The following is a 27,773-nucleotide window of genomic DNA, read 5'->3' as shown; positions in this document are numbered from 1 at the left end:
AATAGCCATTTATCATCATATTTCCATGCAATCCAGGAACCCCATAAGAAATGCTAAAATCCCCTCAGAGCGCCCAGTCTCCATTCCGTAACCCAAACCAACCACAATATATCCCAAATCTAGCATAAGATATTTTCTATCTAAACCAACAATCGTAATCTAACCATCAAGAAAAGATCTTACTTTACAGAAATATGTTACCACCTTCTACCATACAGCGAGTCTTCTACCTTTTTCGCTTGAAAAGGAGTTGGTGTAATCTTCCTCGGTGCCGATGAACTTTGTGAACCATAACTATCCAAAGTCGCTGCACTTTTACTTGGACTTCTACTAGCAGATTCCTTCAAGATTCTTGGCTTAGCACCAAGATCATATGCACCAGCAGCAGGCGGAGCATGCTCAGCATCTCTTCTGAATAATTGAAGAATCTCCTTCATTCCCAATTTACCAGCACCACCTTTACCACCTTCAATAGTTTGATTTGCAAGTTCTCGTTTCTTCTCTTGAAGAAGTAGAATTCGCTCTTCAACTGTATCTTTGATGGTAATCTTGTAAACAATAACATCAATTTTCTGTGTAAGACGATGTACACGATCGATGGCTTGTTCTTCAACGAACTATGAAAGTATGTGTTAGTAACTATGATCATCAAATATAATATGAGCATCGACAGAAAATTACTTACGGGATTCCAGAATGGTTCAAGGATAACCACACGAGTAGCAGCTGTAAGATTGAGTCCCAGAGAACCACACTTCAAACTACAAAGTAAGACTCTGCAATTCTCGTCGTTACGAAGTCTTTCCAAACTAGCCTCGCGAAGATCGTTCTTCATACCACCATCATATCTTGTATATTTGTAACCCTTTTGGCGTAAGAACGGTTCGACAAGATCCAACATCGATGTGAATTGCGAAAAGACAATGAATTTATGCTGAGCGGCTTCTTTTCCGAGAATCTTCATTAAATGTGTAATCTTGGTAGATGCAGCAATTCGAGAAAGTTCAGCATCTTCATCGGAACCAAATTCGTCTTCAACATCGGATTCCTCCTCCTCTTCTTCAGAAGACTCATCATCCTCTGACTCCTCGGCAGATTCTTCGGTGCCTTCTTCATCATCACTATCAAGATTGACGACCTTCTTCTTGCCAATATCTTTAATGTCAGGGAAAGAATCATCAAGATCGTCATCATGATCCGAATCAAGCCATTCACCGCCGCCTTCACAGTTCTCGTCTTCCTCTCCACCAGCCTTGCCTAGAGTAAGAGCACCACGTTTCTTTTCTCCGACAAGCCATTCACCTTGATCTTCCTCTTCCTCGTCATCACTGTCTTCGATAATATTCCTATTCCTGGGTTTACGAATTGGAATAGGTTTAGCCTCCTTTTGTTTCTTGCTCTTCTTACTCTTTTTACTCTTCTTCTCCTTGATCTTCTTCTTTGGACTAAGCTTCTTGCCGGATATCTCATCCAAATCTGCTTCACAATCCAAACAGCGAATGGCGCCTTGTGAAATGGCTTCTTTACCAAGATCAATTTGGCAAACCTCACATTTCTTAGAGCCTACACCCAAAGAACCGAACATATCAGCCATCTCATCAACATCTGTCGTTGATTTCGATTTAGGGTTGCTGGTTTCCGCTGAAAGTGCATCGGTATCTTTTCCCAATTTATTTCCAACAAGTTTTGGATGATTACATGCTTGTCTCAAACGCAATAGCAATACCAATGCACTTGCGTAGTTGACTTTACTTCCACCCATCATCTCTTCAATACTAGCATCGGTACGCCTTTCCAGTCTTTCATAAAATCTACGCTCCTCTGGTGAGAATTCCGCAAAGACCTTCTCAATTTTACGCTCGACGACCTTGAAACCTGTTGAATTGGCTTGCCCAGGAGCAGAGGGCTTTCCTCCAGGGTTGAGGGCTCCATCCTTCTTTAAAATGTCCTTGGTACGTCGCTTCATGAAAATCTGCAAGTAGTGACGAAGACGCTTAATAGCAACATCACCCCTACCATTCTTCATTGGTCGATCGATTTGATCCTTCCATTCGCGAAGGTTGTCGTAAGGTTTGATTCTCAGGAATTTGATCAGACTTTGCAATTCATCCAAATTGTTTTGCATCGGCGTTCCTGTCAAGCACCAACGGTATTGACTTCTAAGTGAATAACATGCTTGCGTAGCTTTGGCATTTCGATTTTTGATAGTATGGGCTTCGTCAAGAATGACTCTGTACCAATGTATACCAAAACAGCCGACCTTAACACCTTCATCATCATCATCCTTAGACGAATTGCCCCATTCTGAAACGAGGATTTGATATGTCGTAATAACAACATCGAATTTTCTGAGATCTTGAAATCGCTTCGTACGTTGAGGGCCATGATGGACACAAACACGAAGAGAGTGACTCTCTTCAACTTTGTCTTTAATTTCGGCTTCCCATTGTCGGATAAGTGCAAGAGGTGCAACAACCAAAGTGCATTTATCCAGACCTGAAGGTAATTTGCGTTTACTGTGGGTTTCGTCTGAACTTGATGGTTTGGGATTGCTCAAAATGAGTGAAATCGATTGTAGGGTTTTTCCCAAACCCATATCATCGGCGAGAATGCCTCCTTTCGGTACCATGCCTTTCTTTCCTGTGCCGATTTCTCGACCAATCATCCACTCCAGTCCTTCAACCTGATGCGGGAGAAGTTTTACGTTGATTCCTTCGACAGTTCCATCATCCTCCTCGTCCTCTGATGCAACTTCGAGCTTCTCCTCTGATTCAACATTCAATCCATCCATTTTTGCCATCAACTCGTCTACTTCCGCATCCTTCTTCTTTCTGCGTGATCTCGTTCTGGGGTTCGTATCTTCCTCATCCTCAATAACACCCTCTAGAAGTGCCTTTAGATCTTCTTGTGCCTTTGCAGGATCAACATAGGTGTGTGGTTCATTGTAATTTGGCTTGCCCATAGTAAGGTCGATATAATTGCTAGATGTATAGGTATTTACGGATTGGAAACCACCCCCATTGCTGTTTGGAAGGGAGCCGAATGTCGGTGCAGGTGCAGGGTGAGTTGTTGCATATGATGAAGAGCCAGGAATCGGTGCACGAACTGCTGGCTGACTGTATTCCGCTGGTGCTCGTGGCATAAGGGGGTTGATAATCTTTCGGGCAACATCTTTTGCTGCTTGCAAATGTGGATGTGCTACGTAGATATTAGCACCGTGAGTTAATATGGCACATGAACACATACCATGTCTTTCAGGATCTTTATGAAATTCAGGGCGGGATTTTGGTTGAATGAATAATTCGGAGTATTGTTGCTGCGATTTACGATTCAATGGAGACTGTGGAAGTGTAGCTTCTCCGAATCTAGGAATACTAGATAGATGATTTGCTGTATTGCTTTGTGAGGGTCGATATTGATCCTTGGGCTCTTCAGGTCGAGGTGCCTGCACCTTTGCTGGAGATATTTCCCTAACCATTGTGTTTGCTTTCTCAACAGGATATTTGTCGTATTTTGTAGTGTCTAGCACAACCACAGTTCCTTTCCTAGTCGAACCTGAATTGGATGCTCGACCAATTATTTCGAGAGACGAATCAAAGAGTGCAGTTGAATCACCAAGGTCACTCAAGGATGGGCTATTTTCCGTCACTGGCGAAGAGAGAGTTCTTCTATGAATTTGCGGTAGACGGATAGCTGGTGATGTTGCTTTCAAAGTGTCGACAACTCTTTTGAATTTGTGTTGTTGTTTGGTATTTGTATTTCTATTTCGACATTTGAATTTTGGTGTTTCCGTTGATCCAATGGTATTTAGCGGGGTGAATCCACCTCTGGTTGCTATCAGTAAATAAAATTCGAGATGGCCCTCCACCTTTGGAAATGTGGATATATAGCTTACTTCATGAGGCTCAATAAGACCTTACTATTATTTCAGATTATGCAGATATCGGTGATTTTGTTTATAAGAGGGTTTATCACGTAGAGAGGCGCGTCAAATTCCAAAACAGAGGAAAAAAGTGCAAAATCATGGTTGTTGGCATGGAAACCTTATCACCAATCAAAAACCACTTTACACGACCCCACGATAGAATCACAGTATGAGATGGAAATTTATGAATAGAGACAAATCCAAATGATACTAAACTTTATGCTTCTTTATTACAGTATCCATCGAATAATCTTAGTTTTATGAGTCCAGATTCCTCAAATCGCAGAAGATCATACAATAGGGAATGTACCTCCCGGTGAGCTCCAGCGCTCACTCAGACTTCAACCTCTGGGAGCCAGCCAACAAACTTAGCATAACCAAGTTTTGGGGCATATTAGTCTGATCGTTGCCTCTTCCGATGACGAGGAAACCTCAGTATCACTTCTGGAGGTAATATATATGGTGGAATAGAGGCGGCGTGACTTCGTTCCTAATACAATTGCACAAGCTATATACGACTCCTGTAATTCTGAACGGCTAAACAGTAATATATGTGAGCTCATGAGGTGGATGTATATGTTGCTTGCAAGCCATAGACAAAGAACAAGTCAAGTCGACCATGTCTGGCTTGTCTAGATAGATTATGATGATAATTAGCAGATACTAATGGTCAATATATGTATATAAGAAATAAATGGCATGTTGTTCGAGTAAATCTCTTTGATTATTAGTGTATGGGTATCATGAGCAACAAGTTTCTATACAATTTAATAGCATCGGGCTGTGAGATTTTATGTTGCAACCTCTCCGTCCTCCATTTCCTCATCTTCATCTTCATCCTCATCCGAAGAGACATCACTAGTATCATCTTCGGATTCCTCACTTTCATCACTTTCCACCTCTGGCCCGTCTCCCGTTGCTTCTATGTAGGCCTTTTCAAGCATAAAGGTTTCTGGGAGTTTGTCCGACTCAAATACATACAAAGTAGGAAATTCGAGAACTGTGCGATTCTCCAAGACTTTGGAAAGTGGCTGTGTGGGATCTAAAGGTATCAATACTTTAGGATATGATGATCGAGTCTTAGGCCGATGGAGGTAGAAACGATACTGGGAATCAAGCTTTGGTGGTGCATGAGTTTGGCGCATGGAATTCTGGTTGTTTGATAAGATTGGCTGATCCAAAATTGTATTCCAAGCACCATTCGAATCCTGAAATAAAGAAAGCGGTGATACATCCAACAAACATTCATCTGTCTTGGTCCTCTTGGCTTTATTTTCTTTCAATTCGTCTGCCTTTCTTTTTTTCAGGGCTGCCTTTTCTTCCGGCGCCATGCTCAACCTTCGTTGTTCTTCCAAGAGCAGTGAGTAGGTGTCGTTAATGGACCATTTGTCTATCGATTTGTGCAATATTCTTCCGCCTGCATCTGCCTCTCGAATCCATTCTATCTGCCAATTCATACACTTCTGCGATCTACTCCAACTAGATGTATTCTCCAAATTCCTAGACATTCCGCTTGGCGCTTTAACTACCGTTATTCCAGAACTTTGTAGCATTTTGGTGAGAAAGTCTTCACGCTGGTTGCCTCTGCTTTTGTTGGGTCGTCTTCTATCATCCTTGGGCCCTTGCCTTGCCAACTCAAGTTCCATTTTCTTTACCAGTCCTCGCTCTTCCACAATCTCCTTTTCCGATCTCTCAATTCGATGTTCAATTGAATGAAGAAAGTTATAATCATGATCAATGCCTGAAGGAGTTGCCAATTGTGACCTCGGTTTGTAGACAGTAGGATCGCGAATACCAGAGCATGTTGACCAGACTTTGTGACGCTTGGAGCAGGGAAGTGAACATGTTTGTTGAGAGCACCGTGGACATGTATATTTGGTAGGATTAATATGACAGATGCGACATAATGATGATAAAAGAGGATCTGACATTGTCGAGGAAGAAATATGTTGATATTAATGTTATAGCGATGATAGATGATTTTGTTAAATCTTGTTAGGTATCGGAAGACAAAATTATTATCGTAGCCTTGCAGCTAGTGGGGATTTTTTGTGACTAGCGCGAAGCCATCAAAGCTGGACAAGGCTGGATTTTCATAATAGAGCCTTGATTGGCCGAATCGATTTTATTATTCCCGGATGCTCCCAAATCTATCTGACTGAAAGCTCATAGCTCATTCAAACGATATAATCTGCGAAAGGCTTACCAGGGACAAATTACCACTTTTTGTCCCGGTGAGCTTGCCCAGTACCTTCATTTCAACCCTTCTCAATGCTTGAAGCTTCTTTACTAAGATCAGTTGAACCTTGATCCCTCTACTTTCAGTCACTAAGTTTGTGGATTGCTACCAAATCGACAAGTGACTTGCAACGAGTAAAATAAAAGCTTCGATTATACTAGCTCTCTCTATGAATGCTCAAGTATGTGTCCAAGTACTTCTCCTTTCTATGATATTCCCCCACACAGGAATCCCCAGTATCCTACTTCAGTCATTACAACTCCGTCGACCACATACCTAAAAGGTAGACCTCAAAACACATATCACGTTTGGCTCCATTCTCGCTCCCCTCGACGCTATATACCTTGTTTCCTCCACAGGTCTTGAAACTCCCATGTCCCAAACGACCGCCAAAAGAAGAAAAGAAAAAAACGAGCAAAAAAAACATACAACAGTGGGGATTCGCTGGTGGTCACCCACCCAACTACTAATCCACCGATCTGAAGCTTGTGTATGGCAGAGCGGACGGGATGCCCAATTCTCTTCAGTCTATGGTCGTATGTGACAGTGAACGCAATTCTAGGAATTATATTTGAAGTGGAAAAGGAAAGGATAGAGTCCGAGAGGCACTATGGGGAAACATGAAGTATCAAGGGCTGATGTGAAATAATATTAATGCTTTAGATCTTCTTCCAGATTGGGCTTTGTGTGGGAAATACACCAAACTGGCAAATTATGGAACAGTGAGGCCATCTTTGGGATTCTGACCTTCACCAACCTCCGACTCAACCCAACTTTCCTGGAACGAAAGGATGACCAGCACTAAGTCCTCCATCCACAGCCCAAGCTTGGCCATTGACATAACTACTCTCCTCACTTCCTAAAAACAATGCCACCCTAGCTACCTCATCGGCATGTGCACCTCTTCCTAGCGGATTTAATTGGCCAATCTTCTTTTCCGATCCCCTGGCTCGTGCAGCTTCATACATAGGTGCTGTCATACCTGTTTCGATGACGCCAGGACAGATAGCATTGACGCGAATTCCAGTGCCTGCTAGTTGATAGGATATCGTTTGGGCCAGGGAGACGACGCTAGATTTGGAGGCAGAATAATCGCTGGACCCTGCATTGGAACGTAAACCAGCGACTGAAGCTGTGGCTATTATACTACCAGATGGGTATTGCTTCTCCGGTGATGTTAACATCATAGCTGGTGCCGAGTATTTGGCCGCCATTGCTACACTATTTTGGAATTAGTACTCAGTCTGTTTCTAGGACAGTTGTAGATATTTTACCTGACAACATTTGTTCGTAAAGTAGACAGAAACTCATCTGCAGAAATATCTGTAAATACTTTATTTGTGCCTACAATTCCCGCATTTGCAAAGAAAATATCCAATCTTCCATATGTCTTCACCGCATGATCAATAACTTCCTTTACGGATTGTTCATCCGCTGCGTCAAACTTCCGCGTGTGTACTTCGACATCAGGGTATAATGATGCAAGTTCACGTTTGTGGGTTTCGAGATTCGTGTCATTGTAATCGCATATGTATACAGCTCTTGCGCCATTCTGCGCAAACTGATGTGCTGATGCTCGTCCAATTCCCAAAGGACTATTGGTTCCTGATGAATATGTCAATACTACAGCATGTGGTCTGGAAAGGAAATAATCACCTGTCACAATGACTACTTTTCCCTTAACTCTCGGGCCCGTTGAATCTGGTGCAATTTTCTTAAGAATTGGGATATTTTCAAAGTTACCCTGGTCTTCAATGGGTTTCACAAGCTGCTCGGAAAGTGCTGCGAGTCTTCTCTTTGCGGATGCCGACATATTGGGTATTGAACGATTACGGTTGACAAAATACAACCCAAATCCAAATCCTGCTTAGAATTCAATAACGAAACAAGGGAAACTAAATATTCAAAGAGGAAGAGAAATAGAAAGAGAAAGAGAGGATTCAAAACTTCAACTACCTAGGTAAGAAGAGAGACATTGTTTCGATTATTCGAGTAGGGAGTAAAATAACAAGGCGGGGGAATCTGCAAGTATTCCCGAACAAAGTCTGGGGTAAGGTAAGATCTCCCATTGCCTCGGCCCTCGCCGCTCTATGTAAGTATGTAAGTACTACCTAGGTACACCAGTACACCAGTACCTAGGTAGATATGTAATGTAAGATGTAATGTAAGATGTAATGTAAGATGTAATGTAAGATGTAATGTAATAAGTACTGGCTCTGGTACTGCGCTTTTGAAGGTATGAGAGTATGTTCGTTTGATTTCCAAGTTCTCTTGTTTTACTTTGAGCTCTGATCTTTTCATCGAGCGCTTCTCCAACTAGGTACCTACCAAACTACCAATACACAGAAAATCCTCAACTCAATTGATCCTTTCATCACCTGGATCCGCCTGGTCTCTCTTTCAAATGGTAATCTACCTACCTAGCTATACACAATGTGAGCGTCTGCATATGCGATCACCAAAGGAAAGAGTGGGATTGAGTGATACTCTGTAACACATGGTGGTATCTATTAGCAGAGAAGAAAGCATAAACCCAACAGAAATTCATATGCGCCATTTCCAAGACAGAAATTGGCTCATAGAATGCAGAATTACGTCTTCCGATATGAAGAGAACATGAATCGTTGTTCCTATTCTATCCTATACTGTATATCTTCGTGGGTTGTATAACAATTGATGAGACCTCGTCGAATCTATATGTGAGTTCTTTTTTCTTGCTTTTTTTCCCTCTTAGTTTGACTTGTATGTGTATGTAACCTTTGCTTGTTTTACATATTCTCGATTTTTTTTGATAGTGCTCGGTGTTACACAAAATACGCGAGTTATCAGTGATGATGATGTCTCGACCTTTATTAACAAAAAAGGCATGGAGCGACTACGAATGTAAATCAACATTATCTGCTAATTCCCATACATTACACGGTCAATTTTTCTTATTACAAACTCCAGCCTTTACGGAATCTTCTTATGTTTCTTCCCCTTCGCAATCTTTTACAAATTCTATCTTGAGATTTCAAGAGGAAAGTGAATATAATTGGAACAAATGGGAGGATTCATTTGTTGATATCAACCACGATACAGTAGCGATGGAAAATGATATCACGGGGCATCTTTCCAGGACAGCTTCAGCCGCCTCAATGAGGAGTCAACGGTCGCAGACAGTACGCGGAAAGTCACGAAGATTGGCTTCGCAAATATCGAGTTCCGCATCATCGATATCGGATAAATCATTAACTTCATTCCCCTCATTCTCGGGTGATTCGCCAACACAAGAACGATCCCACTTCATACTACCTACCAACGATGGAATCGCGAATCGAAAAGCTTCTGCCGCAGCTTCAATTGTCGACAGCTTAACTACATCCTCCCCTTCTTTGCACAGTCGTTCGGCCTTGTTCGATGATGCACCATTAGGCTCCTCTCAAGTACCTGGATCAGTGCATCATGCAAACGATGAACATATTGAGAGATTGATAGCAAGGAATGGAGCTGTCAAGTTGGTCCGACAAATTGCAGAGGATTTGGCTCGACGAGATGCGCAAATGGCTGCTCTCAGACGCAAAGCAGAAGAAAGAGAGAGATCATTAAGAAAGATTATTTTGGAATGCGGTTTATCAAACCTGGACTTGGAAACTCGTCTGCGGGCCATCGAAGGCGAACGCAAACTCTCGGGTGCCCCAGCTCCACCAAGCGAATCTGCGTTGGAGGACTTAATGAATGATGCTATGAGTGAAACAGTGGTCGCAGGTGAATTGGATAGTTTGGAGAATGATGCTACAATACGCGCCAAAGAGCCCTCGCCAGGTAAATCAAATACTGGAACGTCAAGAGGATGGAAGGATTATATTTGGGGTGGGACAAGTAAGACAAGTCGTACAACAAGCCGGGCAAGCAGCATAAATGGAGATGTGATCACCAACGGCGCAACCGCTCATGCGCGTAGTGGGGGCCCAGGTCGACGTACAATTCTGCAAAATGATATTTTCCACCCACCAGATGCTGTATCCTCCCTGGAAAATTTGAGCCGACCTCCCAGCAGTGGTTCAATAGCTGGCAATCGACAAAGGAAACAGTCTAGTTTAGCAACTTTGGCACTAAAGCTTGTTGCCGGTACAGCGACTGTTCGTGATCCGGATGGTAAAACAGATCGCGGCAGATCGAACAGTGCCGGAACTGAACCATCAGGTCGTACCCCTTCTAGAACTAGTACCAATTCCACAACGTCTGCTCGGGCGGTACCAAAGATGAACCCTAGAGCCCTTCGCAATCCTACCCCATTGACACAAAATACGACTGTTGCTGCACAGGAGAGGTGGGATACGATGGGGTCTAGTCCACAGGGCTCTAGTACCACGATTAGGGAGAATTTTGGTCCCGTCGAGATGGATACAATTTTAGCACCAGAAGATCAGCCACCAACCTTGATGCAATATAGAAACTATAATAATCCAGATTTTCTGACTGACCGATTCGGATTTATATATGATCAACGACGCAAGAAAAGACAAAGAGAAGCCGCTGAGAGAATGCGAAAAGGAAAGAGAGGTAGTCGCGTAGAGATGCTTAGTGGAGGGAGGAGTAGCACTATCTCTGCGGCAGTGACTGAAGGTGATGATATCGATGATCTTCGGCCTGGTTCACCCGGATCTACAGCAACTGACGACAAGGTTGATGATGAAGATAAGCCAGTCAAACGTTGGCAAGACTATCTCAAAATAGCCACATTTCCCACAGAACTGCTAGCTCATACACCATCGGGTAGTATGCCTGCCTTTGAAGTCATGGAAGGAGGCGAGGTGCCAAGATCTCCTGGAATATTAACCGAAGAAAGAGGATTTGTTCCTTTGGCGACTACATCAGCCCCTGCATTGTCTATCGCATCAGATACCGCCACAATCTCCAAGCCTACGCCCTCAACGACTTCTACACCAGATCCTACACCAGAAGATACTGAACCTGTGAAACTATTGCTACAACAACTGGGCGAAGTTCATGATTCCCTTCAAAGAGACAAAACAGTAAGATGGAACGATTTCCTTCGCAAAGTCAGAGCCGAACGGAAACGTGAAGGCGAGGCAGCTGCTGCCGCTCTTGCTTTAAATACAGATTCACGATCCCATCGACCTATACCAGTTATGCCCGAGGCAAGCTTAGCAGATGGAGAAATGATTGGTGTTTCTGGTTTGGGCAATAAAGGAAAGGTTGGCCGTGCTAAGTGGAATGAGTTCAAAAATCTGGTCCTTGGTGGTATTCCAGTAGCATACAGAGCCAAAATTTGGGCCGAGTGCTCTGGAGCTTCTGCAATGCGCATCCCAGGTTACTATGATGATTTGATAGCTCGTAGTGAGGAAGATGATGATCCGGTAGTTGTTGCTCAAATCCAAATGGATATTAATCGTACATTGACGGACAATATTTACTTTCGAAAAGGTCCCGGAGTCGCTAAGCTCAACGAGGTACTCCTAGCCTACTCGAGAAGAAATCATGAAGTTGGATATTGTCAAGGAATGAATTTAATTACTGCATGTTTACTGCTTATCATGCCAACTGCAGAGGATGCTTTCTGGGTCTTGACTAGCATCATTGAGCATACCCTACCACCTGGATACTACGACCACAGTCTTCTAGCTTCCAGGGCAGATCAACAAGTCTTGCGACAATACGTCTCCGAGATTCTTCCAAGACTATCTCAACATCTAGATGACCTTTGTATTGAGCTTGAAGCCCTCACTTTTCAATGGTTCCTCAGTGTCTTCACTGATTGTCTATCGGCCGAAGCCTTATTCAGAGTATGGGACGTCGTGCTCTGCATGAATGATGGTAGCACATTTCTCTTCCAGGTCGCACTCGCTCTATTGAAACTAAATGAACAACAATTACTTCAATGCTCGTCGCCTGCAAATGTTTACACATACATTAATCATCAAATGACGAATCATGCGATCAGTATCGATGGATTAATCCATGCTTCGGAAGGATTGCGCAAAGTGGTTAAGAGAGATGAGATTGAAATCAGAAGAGCGAGGGCTATTGAGGCGGAAAAGGATTTAGTCAAACAACGGGAGGCAAGAAATGCAGCACGCAAAGCTGAGAGAGCTGAGAGAGCCGCGGCGTTAGGGTCGAGTCCGGAAATTTCAATATCTTCCCCAACTAAGGATAAGGATACCGGGAGTGATGAATCGGCCGAATTGACAGTTAGGTCGCCAATGCCAGTCAATGATGACGTGGATTAGACGGGGAGGAATGATTGCATCGAAGGGATGTTTCCAGCTTCGGAAACGACTTTCGGTGAGTTTGAGGGGTGGATATTGCATTTACAACGGAGCAGAGCGAGTTTGGGAATGATACCCTGGTTTCTTAACTTTGTGTTTCCTTTCGGGCCGTTTCTTTTGTTTTTGGATCATGGATGCTGGATGCTGGGGGCCGTTTCCGGGGGTAGGTAGTGAAGAATACTTGTACATAAGAGAGAAAGGTTCAAAAGGTTGATGAATGGTTGGTTGAAAGATTTTCTACTACAAGGAAATGATACTGAACAATACCCTTACACGCAAGCGTTAGACATTCAGTAGTATACAAGGAATTCAATAAAATATCATCAAATGGATATAGAAGCATGAGTTTAGGTGACGTGAATGTATGAGTGAGCTACTGTTGGTTGTATGGAATGATGGGATATAATAAATACAGTTGCTGATAATCATTTGAATACTGGTTCAGATGCTTTATATTTTGTGTAAAATGATTCATTCATCGCGACTCAAACAAGTAGAGTATAAATCACAGCTTGAGACCAAGAAAATAGAAAATAGCATGTATTAGAAAACTTGAAGCGCGTGAAGAATCTCCCATCCCATCATCCACATAATGAATGGGCGATCTGACCTCCTCAAAATCTCAACAGCAAACGCCAGCCTGGGTATCATAAAACCGCACAATCATCTTTCCTTTCCGCTCAATATGGCTACTCGCTCCACCGCGCATTCGCGTGTACCAACCATCCTGCCGTGCACATATCTAGAAACTGCGGATGTGTATGTATATATGACGACACATCATCATCATCATCATCATCATCATAAGCATACTCACAACCCCACACCTCCATCACATCCCCTTACTAAACTCCACTTTCCACTCTTCGCCATCTCAACTTAACCCTCTCTACTCCTCTCCTCACTCTCCTCCCTCACTCCCCCCTCCAACCCCCCCATCTCCCTCTCAATCTCCTCAATCTCCCCCCGTAACCTCTCATTCCCATCCATCAACACTTGTCTCAACTCCGCCTGTGCAGAAATCGCTTCGAGCGCCTCGTGCAACTGGACGAGTTGCTTTTCGCGCTGTCTCCGGAGGATTTTCTCGCGCTCGTTCTTGAGATGCGTGACTTGCAGGTGGCAGGACGCGCAGAGTTGGGGGGTTAGGTGGGATTGTGCTGGGGTGGGGTTAGTATGATAGATATAGATATAGAGAAAGAGAAAGAGAAAGAGAAAGATACAGATAGAGGGGAAGAGAAGAGAAGAGAAGAGAAGAAAAGGGATACACTTACGTCCTTCAATAGGAGGAAGATCTCCATCACAGATGGCACATCGCGGATCTTCGAAAATCTCAAACTCGAGACTAGAGCTTTCTTTGCCGCGGAGGGTGTACTGGCTATCGTAACTACCTGTTCGATGATCCGCGCGCGAGGGATTTTTATTTTTCGATGGTTTTTTGTGGGGGTTCTTGGGAGGTGAAGATGCGGGTGCGGATGGGAAAGACATTGTGGGTGTGGAAGTGGTTCTTGAGAGTACTTTTTTGCTGCGAAAGATGTCGAGCCATGAGTGAGGTTTCATGATTTTTGAGGCTTTTTATGTTGGGAGGGTGTGGGAATTGGAAGTTGGTACGGAGGAGTGAATTTTGTTGATGTGGTGATGTGGTGATGTGGTTTGTCGGTTACTTGGGATATTCGTAAATTTAGATTGTATGGATTCGCCCGAGAGGTATTCGGGTGCTGTGTTGGGGTCGTCTTTGGTACAGTGGACAACAAGGTTATTTGATAAATCAAAATAAAGGTCTTTGATTGAACTTTCTACAAAAATACAGTATGACATTGACGATGAGTGAATAAAGATGTTATTGCTCGACCACAACAATACCTTGTATTGAATTCATACTTCTCATGTGACTTCAAATTGAAGGTATACGGCTTCCTGCCATACAAGATAGTGAATTTTGAAGGTCATATAGAAGATGAGTTGTCGAAAAATTTCATGCTACATGAATCCACCAGAAGATTTAAGTCCATTTCATGAATGCCAGTGTTCGTTTCATCTTATTCACTTCATACAATTTGTTTCATCCATTCATTATCCCTTCTCCAACAAGCACATCGCGAACGGTTTCAAGTGGTGAAAGACTTGAGTGGGATAACAGAAAAGAAATCTGCGGACAATATTGATGCAACCTTTCTACAATCTCACTTGAGAGGTCGTGTTTTAGAGCCTGCGAGAAATATTGTGTTGGTGCTTTGGTATTACACTCTCACTTGAGAATTCACATTCTACAGCTTGCAAGAAATCTTTGTGTTGAGGTTTTGTTAGATTTTTGTATATCGTGAGGCATTCTTCCTCTTTGTCAGATTTATACAGAGTTGTATAGTTTAATAATGGCAATGTATAACAATATCATATGATTTTGGGGGGGACCGGAACATTTACCCTCCTCTCTTCTTGGCAAAAGGAGAGAAGCGAGGGAAGAAGGAGACAATCGAAGGAAGAAAGAGAGAAAGAAAGAGAAAAGAGAAGTCAGTGAAGAAAGGCTCTAAACCAATGTGTGCATCGCAAACCAAGATGGAGAATGAGACCTAGCAGATCGATGTGAGAGTGCTGGTTCTATGATACGTGCTGATGGATTAATATCACGAGCTTTGAGACTCATCATGCAGGATCCCTTGTTCTTCTCTCGTTGCCAGAGCCAATTGAGGGCAGCGATGATCAAGAAGTAAAGTGTAGCCGGTAGGATGGTTTACTCCGTCTCTTCTCAGACGGTCTGGCCCATTGCCATGCGTTCCATGCGTTCCACAAAACGAGATAGCTCGTACCTTACTCATGAGATCCATATACATACGAAATTAAGAAATTTCAGTGAACCAATCAATATTGGTAGATTTCGTATTTTTCTGATGTCTGTTAAAGTGTTTTCTTGGCAAGAACAATCAAATCGCGATGATCACATGATAGCGCGGAGTCCCCATATTATCATGCACGTCACCATCGTGTTCGTGTTCGTGCCGTGCCGTGCCGTTTACATTCGTGATCTTGTTTTTGTTTTGTTGATCTTACCTAGCGTTGCCAGGTTGCCACGTCAGAATATCTAAGTATCAATCTATTCATCATTCTCGTTTTCCCCAGGATAACTTTACGATTTGCTTTTTCATGGCTTTTTGAGAATCCGGTATTGGCAACCAGGGGGGTAGCTAGATCTTCTCCAATCATCACTCGGAGAAGCTTTAGGTGCAGGGTTTGTAGCGATTCATTGACATCATGATAAAATGATATCAGGACCATTGAGTTAAGCGTTATGGCAAAGTGCGCAACAATAGTGAACCTGCGAGCCTGCTTGATTGAAAACAAGGTATTGCTTGAATTGTTGCCTATTCAAATCAAGTTTAGCATCGTTCACTTACCCCTCATGTCGTTATTGAGCGGAGTTATGCTCCGGGGTGAAAGAATCAAGCAGGCAGGAGGTTGAAATGGCTATATGTACTTGGATATTTCCCATTCAAACACTTTTAAATCATTAACAAACATTTAACATCTTCCAAACATTCAAATAATTGAAACAACTCCAACAACATACCAAATAATACATTAACCAATCTCAAAATGAGCGAAACATACAAGCCAACTGGTAAGTTGTCCCTCCCCCTCTGTCTGGCATGAACATTGCTAATACCTTTATTAGAGCACGGAGGTCTTAAGGAGGACGGTACCCCAGACAAGAGAGTTGGAACTGGCGAGTTTGCTCACGGCCAGGTCGACCCAGTTGTAAGAATCACTCCTATTGCCTATTCAACAATTTGTATTCTTTATGTGTTTCAAACTGCTAATCAGTCTTCCCTCACCACAGGAAGCTGGAGCCAAGGGTGGATCTACCAGCGACGGAAGCACCGAGAGCCCCTCCACCACTGGCAGCAGTGGTAGCGGCAAAGGCGGTATGTCTTTACTTCGACATGCTTCTCCACATTCACTGAAATTCGATGCTAACCGTCCATTCCAGAATTCGCACACGGAAAGGTTGATCCAGTCGAGGCTGGCAAGAAGGGAGGACAAGCTTCTTAGATTATCTCAAAGACCCAGTGATGTCTGCACTTTGAGTGATGGGAACGTCGGCTGTGTACGGCGAAATAATTTCGGATATCCTATCAGTCATAGTTTGATGATGAATTATGATGACTGCGAAGCATTGAGTTAGCAACAATGATATAATTTCATAATATATTCTTCCTCGTTTCCTGAGAGATAATCATATCTTGATATTGTGAGATGCCTATATGTTCTGCGGTATCACATCCTATTCAATCCTCCCAGGTCGGTGGTGATGATTGTCATTCGAAGACCTGGTGCTGTATTTCATTGGCAGAAAACAAATTGAAGTTTACATCGTACCATATTAAATCCTTGAATGACGTTGATATCCACAATTATGCAATACATGTTGTACTCCGCGACTGGCAAATCTCTGGTTGAAAAGGTTTGGTCTACGTCTGAAGATGCTACAATCCCTACATAGCTACACAAACATTATCTCCTCGGTGACTACTTGAGGCTAGGACAAATCCGAAAAGGATACCAACACTGCAGATTTCATTTGTTGGAATGTCTGTTTGGTGGATTCCTTGAAATTTGCATGTTTTTCCTGCAAACGGCCGAGGCAGGCTTCTGCGGGATCTTGCATTACATGTTCTCGTTTGTTACCTAAGTTGAGTCGTTCAAGTATTTTCTTCTGGAGTTTTCATGTCCAGCTGCCCACTGGGGCTGATTTGCCTTCAACATGTTGCTTGAGATATTGGCACTGTGCTCTACTCTGAACTGATGAGTGCTGTTCAGAAAAAACAGTTGTATAACCGATTTCCCTACTACATGCACATCCCTACTATATGCACAATCTCGATTACCCTTTTTGAATAACTTTAAAAATTAATAACAATTCTAATTTATAAGATAAAGAGCTAGCAATTTAATTGATAAATGATAAGATACAATATTATCTAAAAATATAATAAAATCTTTAGATTTTGAATTTCGATAAAACTCGTAATACTTGCCTTCTATTAGATTACAATATAATCTCCTCCTTTTTCCTTTTCGAATTATTAGTCTTTATAGTATTAAAGAGCTCTATAGTCTTTATCGATATTAAATCTATAATAAAAAAAGCTTTAGAAAACTTTTTATTTCTTTTGATTAAAGATTTTATTGATTTTAGAGTCTTTTTAATTTCCTCTTTTGTATCATATACAATCTGATGATCAACTTCTCTTTACAATACTTTCTCTTTCGTTTCAATCTTTTTCTATTTCTTTTTAGCTTTCTTTTCAGCTTTTATCTGAAACTTAGCTTCTTTTTCTTACTCCTCTTTAAATACTTTATCTTCTTAATACGCTCTAGCTTTAATAATAACAAAAAGTAACTATAAAAATATACCATTCCCCTTCTCTCCAATAAGATTTAAATGCTTTGAATGAGCTCTTTTCTTTTTTTCAAGTTTTAGAGTTTTTTCTAAATCTTTAGATTTATATCTTTATATAGAAGCTTCAGCTCCTAATGTAGTTGTAGTCTTAAAAAGCTTTAAAATAATCTCATAAATAGAAACACAATGAAATTCTAATTTTATTCTATACATCGCTTTTAATATATACAATATAGCAAAAGCATCCCTATAAGTTTTAAATAATATAAGTAATATAAAAAAAGCTTTTAAAGCAATACAGTTAATCATAAGACTCCTATTTATAAAATATATACCCGTTTTTTCGAAGAATTATAAGATATTATGCCTTGTACAAATAAGTTTTCAAGTCTTTTTAAATATGTTCTAAAACATATGTTTTGTTATACCAACAATCCCCCTGTTATTGTATATCAAATTATTCAATAATATACTATAATTCATTGAAAAAGCATTAAAGATTTCAATATCGAAAGGTTATAATCGATATATAGAATAAGGAAAGAGAATTAAAATAATAATTTTTAATTCATTATATTTTGAAAGGAATTCTATATTGATATAACTAGAATAACCATCAACAATAAATAAATAATATCTTCCACCTACTTTTCGATATATAACAAGGTCGAATACATTTATAAATCAATATAGACCAAAAGTATTTAACAACCATTTATTGCTTGAGATTCCAAAATAGGCTTTATCCTTCTCCCCTATATCCTGAATCCATATATCTTGTAGATTCCCTAAGTCTTCTTTATAAATAAAAGCAGAAGGAAGAACTATCCCATTAGTATATATAGCTGTTAATAGGATAATAAACTCTTTTGATTTATTTTGCCTAACTTTTATCACTCTGTCTTTATTATAAACGCTAGTACTCATTATCCTCTTTATAATCCTCCTTATACCGATCATAAAGCCCTTCTCATTCCAATTGTATATATCTCTCAGCCATATATTGTATTTTATAGTTATTTTTATCAATTAAATTAAAAAAAGAGGGGTATTAACAAAAGCATTTTAGATAATAAAGATTAACAATAATAGAAAATAGCTCAAACCAGATTATAAAAGTAATCAAATATAGCAATATTATCAGCTTTCACATACAAATTATTAATATAACAGAGATACCGACTTTTAAGATATATTGAATGCCTTTTAACAAAATTACTAATCCAATTCTTTCCCACCTCTTTGCCTAAAATCTCTTTTACAAGGTTTCTGACTATACAGCTTGTAAAAAGGATAGATCTTTGTATTAGTTTATTGATTTGATTAATTAAAATCTCCTTCTAATTATTAGAAAGCATTTATTTCATATCAAAGAGAAACTGTTTTCTCGAAATAGTTTTATCTTTATATTGCTAGGAGAGTGTGGATCGATTAATTTTAAAGAAATTAGTTGTCTGGATGTATTTAGAAGCTTGAATCCCTTTTAAATGATCTAATGCAAGCTTTATATGAGTTTCTAAAGGTATATTATCAATGTTTGAAGTCATAATATTAATATTTTCAAAGTTGTGCATGTAGTAGGGATGTGCACATAGTGGGGAAATCGATTATCAACGGGTTTTGTGTAGCTTACCCCACCCCTTCATATCAATGAAGCAAACAACGAGAATCATTTGAAGATATGATATGATAAGAATCAGATCATGATCACTTTCTACACAAGAATTCAATAGGGTCGACAACGTGTTCGTGCAAATATCCGATCATGTAAGTGGCTAGTGCTATTATTTGTAAACGTGCAAGATATCCAAAAGCTGAGCAAATATTTGAACACTGCATTTTTCACAACATGAACAAAGACCAAGACGTTATACTCGGCCTTTCCTAATTGTCGTTCCTGAATATCCCCTCATTTCGTACATCATATACCATGTTTTTCAAGGTAGTAATCGCATGGTCAGGCACCCGAAGGAACATTCGCCATGCTGAAATTTGTGATAGATATGGGAGAGGCGTTGATATGGGATACGGCTGTACAGTCAGGGTCTGAATTTTTGATGCGGCTCAAAATTTTCATTATAAAGGTTCAACACCTCCATGAGAATTTTGCAGTTCCTTCTTCTTAGATATCATTATGATCTGGAATTCATCGCTCGATTTCACGATGCACACTTCTTTCAGACTACTTCTTCTTATTGCAGGAATCTGCATCGCAGATGTTAACACCATTACCACTTCATCAACTTCAGGTTGCAATGCAGATAATTGTTATCGTGCAGTTAGTGGAGACTTTCGTGGACCTTTTCAACAAGCTATAGCATATGATGATTGCATCAAGTACGTGAAAAACTTCTGCACAGTCGATATTATTAATATCACTGTTACATCTACCATCTTGACAACAATTACCGAAGTATCTACCGTGGGAAAGAGAGCGGTAGCAACAACTACCTTTTCACTTCCATCATACGCTAGTGCTTGCTCAAACGAAGCTCGTTATTCGAGTGCGTGTTCATGTTGGGGAATTTTACCTGACACCGTTACCGAAACTATACCTGTATGTGTGTTCTCCATGTCGGCCAAAATGATCTACTAATCAAACATCAGACATACACAACCTTCACTACTTCCACCGTTACCACCGGACTTCCTCCAGTCTGCCCCACAGGCAAAGCCCTCATGAAAGATGCCCTCAACTGCGGCTCCTGCGGCTACATCTGTGATACCGGCTATTGTGAACACGGCACTTGCAACACCATTCACTGTACTCCCACCAAATGCGAAGAAGGCATCAAACCATGCGCTGTCGATTCGACTTGTTTCTGTTTCAATACCATTACAGGCCTTGGTTTCTGCGGTGAAAATGTTGGATGTGCTGAAGCTAAAGATTGTTATGATGATGGAGATTGTCCAAATGCTTATGTCTGTGCTTGGGATACATGTTGTGGAAATAATGTTTGTGTGCTTGGGAATTGTCCAAATCCGGCGGCGAAATTGATTAGATCGGTGCAGAGAAAGAGAGATGCATTGATAGGAGATACGGCGGCTTATATGGCGGGTTGAGGTGCTTTTATGTGGTTGAGTGGGTGCGATGGATTTGCAAGTGATAACCTTTTCAGTTTGGTTTTGCTCGTTCGAGCTCGTTGTATGTACTAAACAACCATGACGAATTATGATTGATTGCAAAGCAGTAGATTGTGTTTTAATTATTGACCAAAAAGAACTTGTTTGTCGACCATAGGGACGGCTGCTCAATGTAGAAAGATGTCTTCCTGAAGCCACCTCTAGCGTTGTAGGATTCCTCGACTTCCTACCCTCTCCTTGGCACTAACATTATTGTAGAACTTTTACACCTTTGTGATCTCGCACATTCCCTGAAATTCTTTTGTTGTCTCCAAAGACCGGTTTCTAAGGACCATTAGCTAAATCTCTTCTCATCTCTATGAAGAGAACCCGGTATTTCTAACACAAAATCCAAATGTATTTCCCATCTCTCAATAGAAGAGTGAAGCAGCTCTACCACACAATTTTTAAGAAATTTGCATCATACCTTTATACATCTACTAATAGTCTGCAATCAATTTTCAAATAGAACATCCAATATTTAAACATGTCATGAATTGCATTTGGACTCAATGCCATGATTGAATTCGGAAAGTTCAGGAAATGGAATATTTCTCATTATGGATTGTGGTTTCAGCTATGGAAACATTTGTCTGGGCTTTAGGAATGATGCTCTTCCCAACGGCAGTATTTTGAAAAAAAAAAAAAACTTGGTAGTGAGTTGTTGACGTATATTTCTTGAATTGGTGGGAGGAACAGTACATCAGCGTCTGATCTCTTCATACCTAGATAAAGTAAAGGGATATCGCAAGTGAATGGGATTCTTAAGACAACGATGTTAAGCTTGATAGCAAACGCCTCTGGGTTTCACGGGAAATATGTTAAAGACTGTGAGGGACATAATGACTGGTTTATAGTGAGCACTACATAACTAAGAACTAACGTGAGAGGAAATACTTTTCGTGGTGATGATTCCGGTTTAAGGAGAAATTACTAAGAACTTGAATAATCTAACTTCAGAATAAGAATCATTACGCATCAAAGACAGGATGTCATTGTCATTATATTCTCGCTGCCATCATACGGATCAATCTCAAGCACCTAGAAATTCATCCGCCACCCCGCGATATCAAGATGCCACGTCTTTCTTTGTATATTCTCATGTAAATAACAAAGAGTTAAGCTCGATTTAAAGATCGCAAAGTTTCTCATCTCAATATCTACTCTTGCATTGCGATAGATGGATGGATGGATGAACAAATGGATAGATACATCATCACTTGCATGTAGTAACGCCCCAAAGTACCCAGAAAGTATACCTGAGCTCGCTCATCGAACATTGCCCACTTGAGAGGACATCTCGAACTTTTATTTGAAAGAAAACGCAGTAAAATACCATATCACGGTAATATTTGTTCCACTAGGATGTTCTTGAAATATGAGATGGACTTGGGAGAAACTTGTCGGGAGATGATCCGTTTCGACAGGAAGAAATTAGCTATAGTAAACGCCTCCAGAGACCGTACTGCAAGATCTGAAAAAAAACAGACAATCATATATACCCATCTAAAGTCAATATAGATGGAGGTATGGATGATGCTGTGCTGTACAGAAAAAGGCATTACTCACAAATTATAATATATACACAAAGTTCACCGCCCCATCATACGAAATCATAAGATTTCCCTGCTGGCGCAATGGTAGCGCGCAAGACTTCTATCGAGGACTCGATCCTGTAGATTGACATCTTGAGGCTGTAGGTTCGAGCCCTACGTAGGGAGTTACCCTGAGTATCATCGGTTTGAATCCATTGTCAGAAATTATTCTTTTTGCATTTTTGGTTGATTTACGAGAGGGGTTGTCGATAGGTGATTTCGAGGACTTTTGGCGACTTTCCCCACCCAAATCAAGGTGGAATGGATAAAAAGAATACGTTAATTCTACGGTAGAGTGAGTGATAGGTTTTTGATATCAGTCTTGACTCTCGAGCGATTCAAATTTTCTTTTGGGGTGTAAAAGGCCGAGTCATGGAGGGGTCTTGTTTGACCAATAGTTCGATGCGATTTGTACAGAGTCCCGTAAATTTTTTAGATGTCTACACAGCATGAACAAATCAAAATGCACAATCTTCTCTAGATCATAAACTCAATCCCATAACCCCACCAAAATTTCTTCCCTAAATCACACAAACTCGAGAGAAAGCGGGGTGAAAATATATTATCGCTCCACTGAATCCGCTAGCTATACTTAGCTTGTGCCCATTAACCCCACCACAATCTTATCAATTGTTTTCATTTCCAAAAATTATACAAAAGTGATAAGAGATTGATACGAAAAGTAATTGGCAAATCAAAAAGCAAAAGGTAACTACCTCGAGTGGACTCGAGATCGCAGAATGCGGCTTCTGTGGATCGAACACAGTGCCTCCAGATTAACAGATGGATTCTATTAGGTTCCTGAAGTTGACTTCAGTCTGGCGCTCTCCCAAGTGAGCTAAAGCCGCTTGGTTGTTCGTGTTGTGTTGAATGCTGGGCCGAAATTTGGCTACTTGTCTGAGATTGAGATTTGCATAGTTTGGAGAGTCTGGGGATGTGAAACTTTGTGTGGTTGGGTTGTAGAGTGATTGGATGGTTGGGGCGTGGAGGCGTTAGATGTGGGTTTAGCATTAGTTAATCCTGAGGCTGATACATGCATGGCATGCACGCTGATACTGGCTGCTGATATATTCGATATGTACTGTGTGTGATTAGGAAGGATATTATGGTTAAGATGAAACAAATTGTACGAACTCAATTCCATCTATTATCGTCTAATCGCTTCACAAAAAATCCGAAATCAGCACTTCAAGAGTCCTGCTGATCTATGTAGGTACCGGCAGGTAGTTAGTAAACTTCCTTTCAGTGTGTTTCGCAATTATATCTAGGTAGGTACCTAGGTATTTGGGTATATCTTCAGTTCTAAACACTAGCTTTCCTGCCTCTCTCTCTTCCCCAGACGATAGTCAGTATCTTTTCACCACAAAGTATGGTTTGAATGTTTTCACCTATGATCATGGTCAATTGACTCTAATCGATCAACAAAATGGTTCGTACATGACTAATTTTATGAGAAAGTATGATTTCGTGAATAGGTACCTAGTTTTGATCATTCCTCGAGACGGCAACTCAATTCAAATCATTGTCGGACCATTATTGGTGCTACATTCGAAATAGAAACATCTAGGTAGCCAAACTCGATGTTACAATTACAAAAATAACACAGGGCCTAATTACAGTTATTGTAGGCAGGTACGAGTACGGATGTCCGAGACCGTTGTTGGTCTTAAAACCGTAGCCCGTTATTCCGTTGCTTGTGGGAATATCTTTACACTCTCACAACTTCGGAAACTTATATCCCCGAGTACGTTCAATTGTTTAGTAAACAAATGAAAGAATTACAAGATCAATGGGGAGATTTCTGATGAGAATTTATTCGATGATTGTTGATATATTGTATTGAAAAGGATCGAAGATGAGAGAGTCGAAAGGGTATGGTGATTCTCTTGATTCTTTGCAGACCTGGCCTGGACCTTGAGATCATCCCAAGGTTGGCCGAGCACTCCGTGACTCCGAGCTTATTATGTTTGGAATCATGAATACATAATCGGATGCTTCTGTGGAGGTTCTAGGCCGGATGCTCCTTGCCGTTTTGGAAGGGATAGGGAAGAAAGGATTTAGGATATAGCGATTAGAAATTAATCCTACGAAGGTATATGGAATACATTTTGTTAGCAGTGTCGTCAGTCGATGAGTTTGCTTGTAGAAAGAGGAGAGGCAGGAACCTAACAACTCCACAGATGACCAGCTGTCAAACTTGGAGCATTAACTATATCCTTCCAAATTATACACAAGGTAAAAAGTTATAAGCAATAAACAAATCGAATCGAGCATCATCACACTTTTCTTTTGACTTTTTCCCCAGATCCTACCACCATAATCCTAAATGCAAACAATTGACCGCCATGAACACCTCGCTCAGATAACAAGCAATGAGCTTGTAATCCCTCCAGACCACAAACCCTTCAGTCCAGATCATCACCCTCGGATAGCGCCCTATCCTGGATTCATTTCCGCGAAAGAATAAGAAACCCAACGGTTTATGACGTCGGTCCAGATTCAGTACAGCCAAAATTCCCATTCCGTTTTAGACTGATGAAGGATTTGTTATTGATTGCGAATATACGTATGCGAGAGCCTTTACCTGTTTGTCCACATTAAGCAAATCCTTAATTTGAGTAGTACAAGTACATCGTACACAAGCCACCGCCGTGAATTCCGCAGTCTATGTATTCGTAAGTTGTCACGTGAGAGACACGGGCACAGCGGGATTTTATCCGTTAGTACGAGATATAGGGTTTGTTTTTAGGTACTTTTCGTACTTGCTCAGGTGGGCTTAAAGGTAGGACGGACCCCGAAATCAAAGTTTTGAAATGCCTACTCGTAGATTATAAATAAAATGCGTTATGCGCATGACTTCCGTTTTTATGAGTGTATACGCAGGATGCTATAATAGTAAAAGAAAATTGAAAGAAATTGAGAGGGGATTCATGTAGTGTGATGTGATGTGATGTAGGAAAAATTACAAGCAAGAAATTGTGGAAATGAAAAGCCATCGGAAATGGAGAGTGAATGGAGATGCCCCTTCATTTTTCGCCAATCTGTCTTTCTCTACCAGCCTTATCTCCACGAGATCCTTCAACAACACTTACAAATTATTTGATAAATCCTAGAAACCCAGAATTCCAGTTTATGAACAAGTAATTATCATCCGCTCTATCCAATAATCTTTCTCTGATTTATTAAAAACGTCAAAATCTCCATCCATATACATAAACTGTCTTGAAATACTTGGCAGATCATCCACCAAAATACGCACAAGTATTCGTATCAGATGAGGTGGCATGGGGCAAAAAATGATTACACCAGTGATCAGTGAGGTTACAAATTACTTTTTAGGAGTTATAGTACTTTAGGTAGTGATACCTATATGCAGGGTCTGTGAGGGGTGACAATTTAGGCTTTTGGGTGCTCCACTATGACAGAATTGTGTGAAGAGAAACCCTTGTTCAAACGCGGCTTGGTGGGCGCAAGATTTCTTTTTTCCCTTTTGACTTTACTCAAGGAAGCCGGAGTTACGACGCACATGGAACGGATGGATTTGAGTCAGTATGTATGTTCCAGTTATTAAAAGTGTAAGTCTCCCCTCGGGGTGTGGATGATCACTTGGATTGCTTTTCTATATTTTGTTGGATATTCGCTGTTTTGCTCATATACTATCTTGAATCTTTATATCTTTTTTTTCAAGGTTGTGTATGGGTCAGTCTATGCATTGATATTACTTTACAACTCTTCATATACTTTTATATATACAGAACGAATCATAGGTTATATATAAAAATCACCCAAATATCTACATTGAAACCCAACATTCGAACACAACTAAAGCATTACAACCAACAATCATTAGACAATGTCTACCTCACCCAACCCAAAAGCCACGCTTCGCCCCTCCAAATTCATCGAAGGACCTCCCCTCACCTCCACGGCCCCTAATCTCGCCCAAACAGACTCACAACTACAACTCATCCTCCTCGAAATGGATTCCTACGAGTCCTCCCACAAATCACCTCGCAAATCTAAATCGCGAACTTCTTCGAGTAGTTCTTCTAATTCTAATTCCTCACATTCTTCTCACATCTCTACTTCTTCGCTATCCTTCTTTACGAATTCTTCAAAACGAATGAGTCACGATTATTCTTCTGCTATGTCTACAAGCACTAAGATACTCAGCGGGGTGAGAGCGAGTATAGATATGAGTAATCCATTTTCAAGCTCAGAGTCATTGGGAAGAAGTAGAGGCAGTATCATTGAGACTATGAATGAATCGGATGAGGGATCGATCAAAGATGCACAGCCACTAGGATCGAAGATTAAAGGCAGACTGAGAGCTTGGAGCCGGGGGAAGGACGATGGATTCAGACCTTATGCGGGCACCTGAGTGAAATGAGATATGTTGGGAATAAGATTGGAATGGGTTACATTACGCAAGTTACATTACGAAGTTACACTATGATTGAGGATACTCGATACGACATGAGGTTATTTGACGGAACGAATCAGTGGCAAGATAGACTTTGTCAGATGAAGAAGAGATCATTTTTATGAAGGCAGAATGAAGAATACACATGCATGTCGATGCTCCAAAGAGGAGGCAGACGCTGTGTTGCAGTAGGGTTGAAGGGAATAGGTTAGGCAAATAGCCAACGCACAGCCATTTATGGAGAAGAGGTCCCGAGACAAGATTTTGTGGAGGGGGAACCGAGCACGACACGCGATAAGTCGAGACAAGTAGATAGACTGTTGCTTTGACAACAAAAATATCACGGAGAAATTGCAGGATAGATCAATAAATACATATTTTAAACACTTTATAAGTCGGTTAGTCTACTTTCGGGCCACCAGGGTTTTGGGCCACCTTTTTATATCAAAAATCACTTTTTAGACCTATTAATATTTCTATCAATATATAATATAATTTGATAAAAATTTATATATATATCATTTAGATTATTTCAAACTTATTCTAAATTTTTTAGATATTTAGAACTTTTCTAGATTGAGATTTAGAGCTTCAAAATATTGATTTTCAAATTTATATAGGAATTATATACAAATTTAGAATTTTTATAAAATCTTTAATAACTTTTTAGTAATAATTATTAAAAGAAAATTATATATCTTTTTGAAAGGTTTGAACTTAAATCTATATAGAAATTTAAAAAAAATAAAATAAAAAAAATTAACAGATATAGAGATATAGTATATAATAAATTTAGAGTAG

At 40.6% G+C, this 27,773-nt stretch overlaps 8 protein-coding genes across 8 annotated transcripts; 4 read left to right on the top strand and 4 right to left on the bottom strand.

Moving 5' to 3' along the window:
* Nucleotides 1–197: 197 nt before the first annotated feature.
* EAF02_001522 (uncharacterized protein) lies at nt 198–3,900 on the bottom strand (the record flags this gene model as incomplete). The annotated part of the gene is made up of 4 exons (XM_038897570.1): nt 198–617; nt 686–3,198; nt 3,247–3,827; nt 3,896–3,900. 4 exons carry the CDS (start codon nt 3,898–3,900, stop codon nt 198–200), a joined length of 3,519 nt encoding a protein of 1,172 aa, XP_038762545.1.
* An 816-nt stretch (nt 3,901–4,716) lies between these two features.
* On the bottom strand, nt 4,717–5,856 carry EAF02_001521 (uncharacterized protein; the record flags this gene model as incomplete). Its single annotated transcript, XM_038897569.1, has 1 exon — nt 4,717–5,856. One exon carries the CDS (start codon nt 5,854–5,856, stop codon nt 4,717–4,719), a length of 1,140 nt encoding a protein of 379 aa, XP_038762544.1.
* A 288-nt stretch (nt 5,857–6,144) lies between these two features.
* Nucleotides 6,145–8,259, bottom strand: EAF02_001520 (uncharacterized protein). Its single transcript, XM_038897568.1, has 3 exons — nt 7,821–8,259; nt 7,439–7,769; nt 6,145–7,385 (listed from the first exon to the last, which is right to left on the bottom strand). Exons 1-3 carry the CDS (start codon nt 7,975–7,977, stop codon nt 6,929–6,931), a joined length of 945 nt encoding a protein of 314 aa, XP_038762543.1. The 5' UTR covers nt 7,978–8,259; the 3' UTR covers nt 6,145–6,928.
* A 736-nt stretch (nt 8,260–8,995) lies between these two features.
* Nucleotides 8,996–12,397, top strand: EAF02_001519 (uncharacterized protein; the record flags this gene model as incomplete). Its single annotated transcript, XM_038897567.1, has 1 exon — nt 8,996–12,397. The coding sequence occupies one exon, from the start codon at nt 8,996–8,998 to the stop codon at nt 12,395–12,397; it is 3,402 nt and encodes a 1,133-aa protein (XP_038762542.1).
* Nucleotides 12,398–13,315: 918 nt separating this feature from the next.
* On the bottom strand, nt 13,316–13,921 carry EAF02_001518 (uncharacterized protein; the record flags this gene model as incomplete). The annotated part of the gene is made up of 2 exons (XM_038897566.1): nt 13,316–13,593; nt 13,708–13,921. The coding sequence occupies 2 exons, from the start codon at nt 13,919–13,921 to the stop codon at nt 13,316–13,318; spliced, it is 492 nt and encodes a 163-aa protein (XP_038762541.1).
* A 2,103-nt stretch (nt 13,922–16,024) lies between these two features.
* Nucleotides 16,025–16,480, top strand: EAF02_001517 (uncharacterized protein; the record flags this gene model as incomplete). Its single annotated transcript, XM_038897565.1, has 4 exons — nt 16,025–16,049; nt 16,104–16,186; nt 16,269–16,353; nt 16,419–16,480. The coding sequence occupies 4 exons, from the start codon at nt 16,025–16,027 to the stop codon at nt 16,478–16,480; spliced, it is 255 nt and encodes an 84-aa protein (XP_038762540.1).
* A 3,515-nt stretch (nt 16,481–19,995) lies between these two features.
* On the top strand, nt 19,996–20,894 carry EAF02_001516 (uncharacterized protein; the record flags this gene model as incomplete). Its single annotated transcript, XM_038897564.1, has 2 exons — nt 19,996–20,388; nt 20,439–20,894. 2 exons carry the CDS (start codon nt 19,996–19,998, stop codon nt 20,892–20,894), a joined length of 849 nt encoding a protein of 282 aa, XP_038762539.1.
* A 5,508-nt stretch (nt 20,895–26,402) lies between these two features.
* Nucleotides 26,403–26,930, top strand: EAF02_001515 (uncharacterized protein; the record flags this gene model as incomplete). Its single annotated transcript, XM_038897563.1, has 1 exon — nt 26,403–26,930. The coding sequence occupies one exon, from the start codon at nt 26,403–26,405 to the stop codon at nt 26,928–26,930; it is 528 nt and encodes a 175-aa protein (XP_038762538.1).
* Between the last annotated feature and the right edge of the window lie 843 nt (nt 26,931–27,773).

This window comes from Botrytis sinoallii, assembly GCF_014898435.1.
Source record: "Botrytis sinoallii strain Bc 23 chromosome Unknown BSIN_002, whole genome shotgun sequence".
In the NCBI taxonomy this organism is placed as follows: domain Eukaryota; kingdom Fungi; phylum Ascomycota; class Leotiomycetes; order Helotiales; family Sclerotiniaceae; genus Botrytis; species Botrytis sinoallii.
Note: the sequence above shows the minus strand (reverse complement) of the source record. Positions and strands in the feature narration are given on the sequence as shown.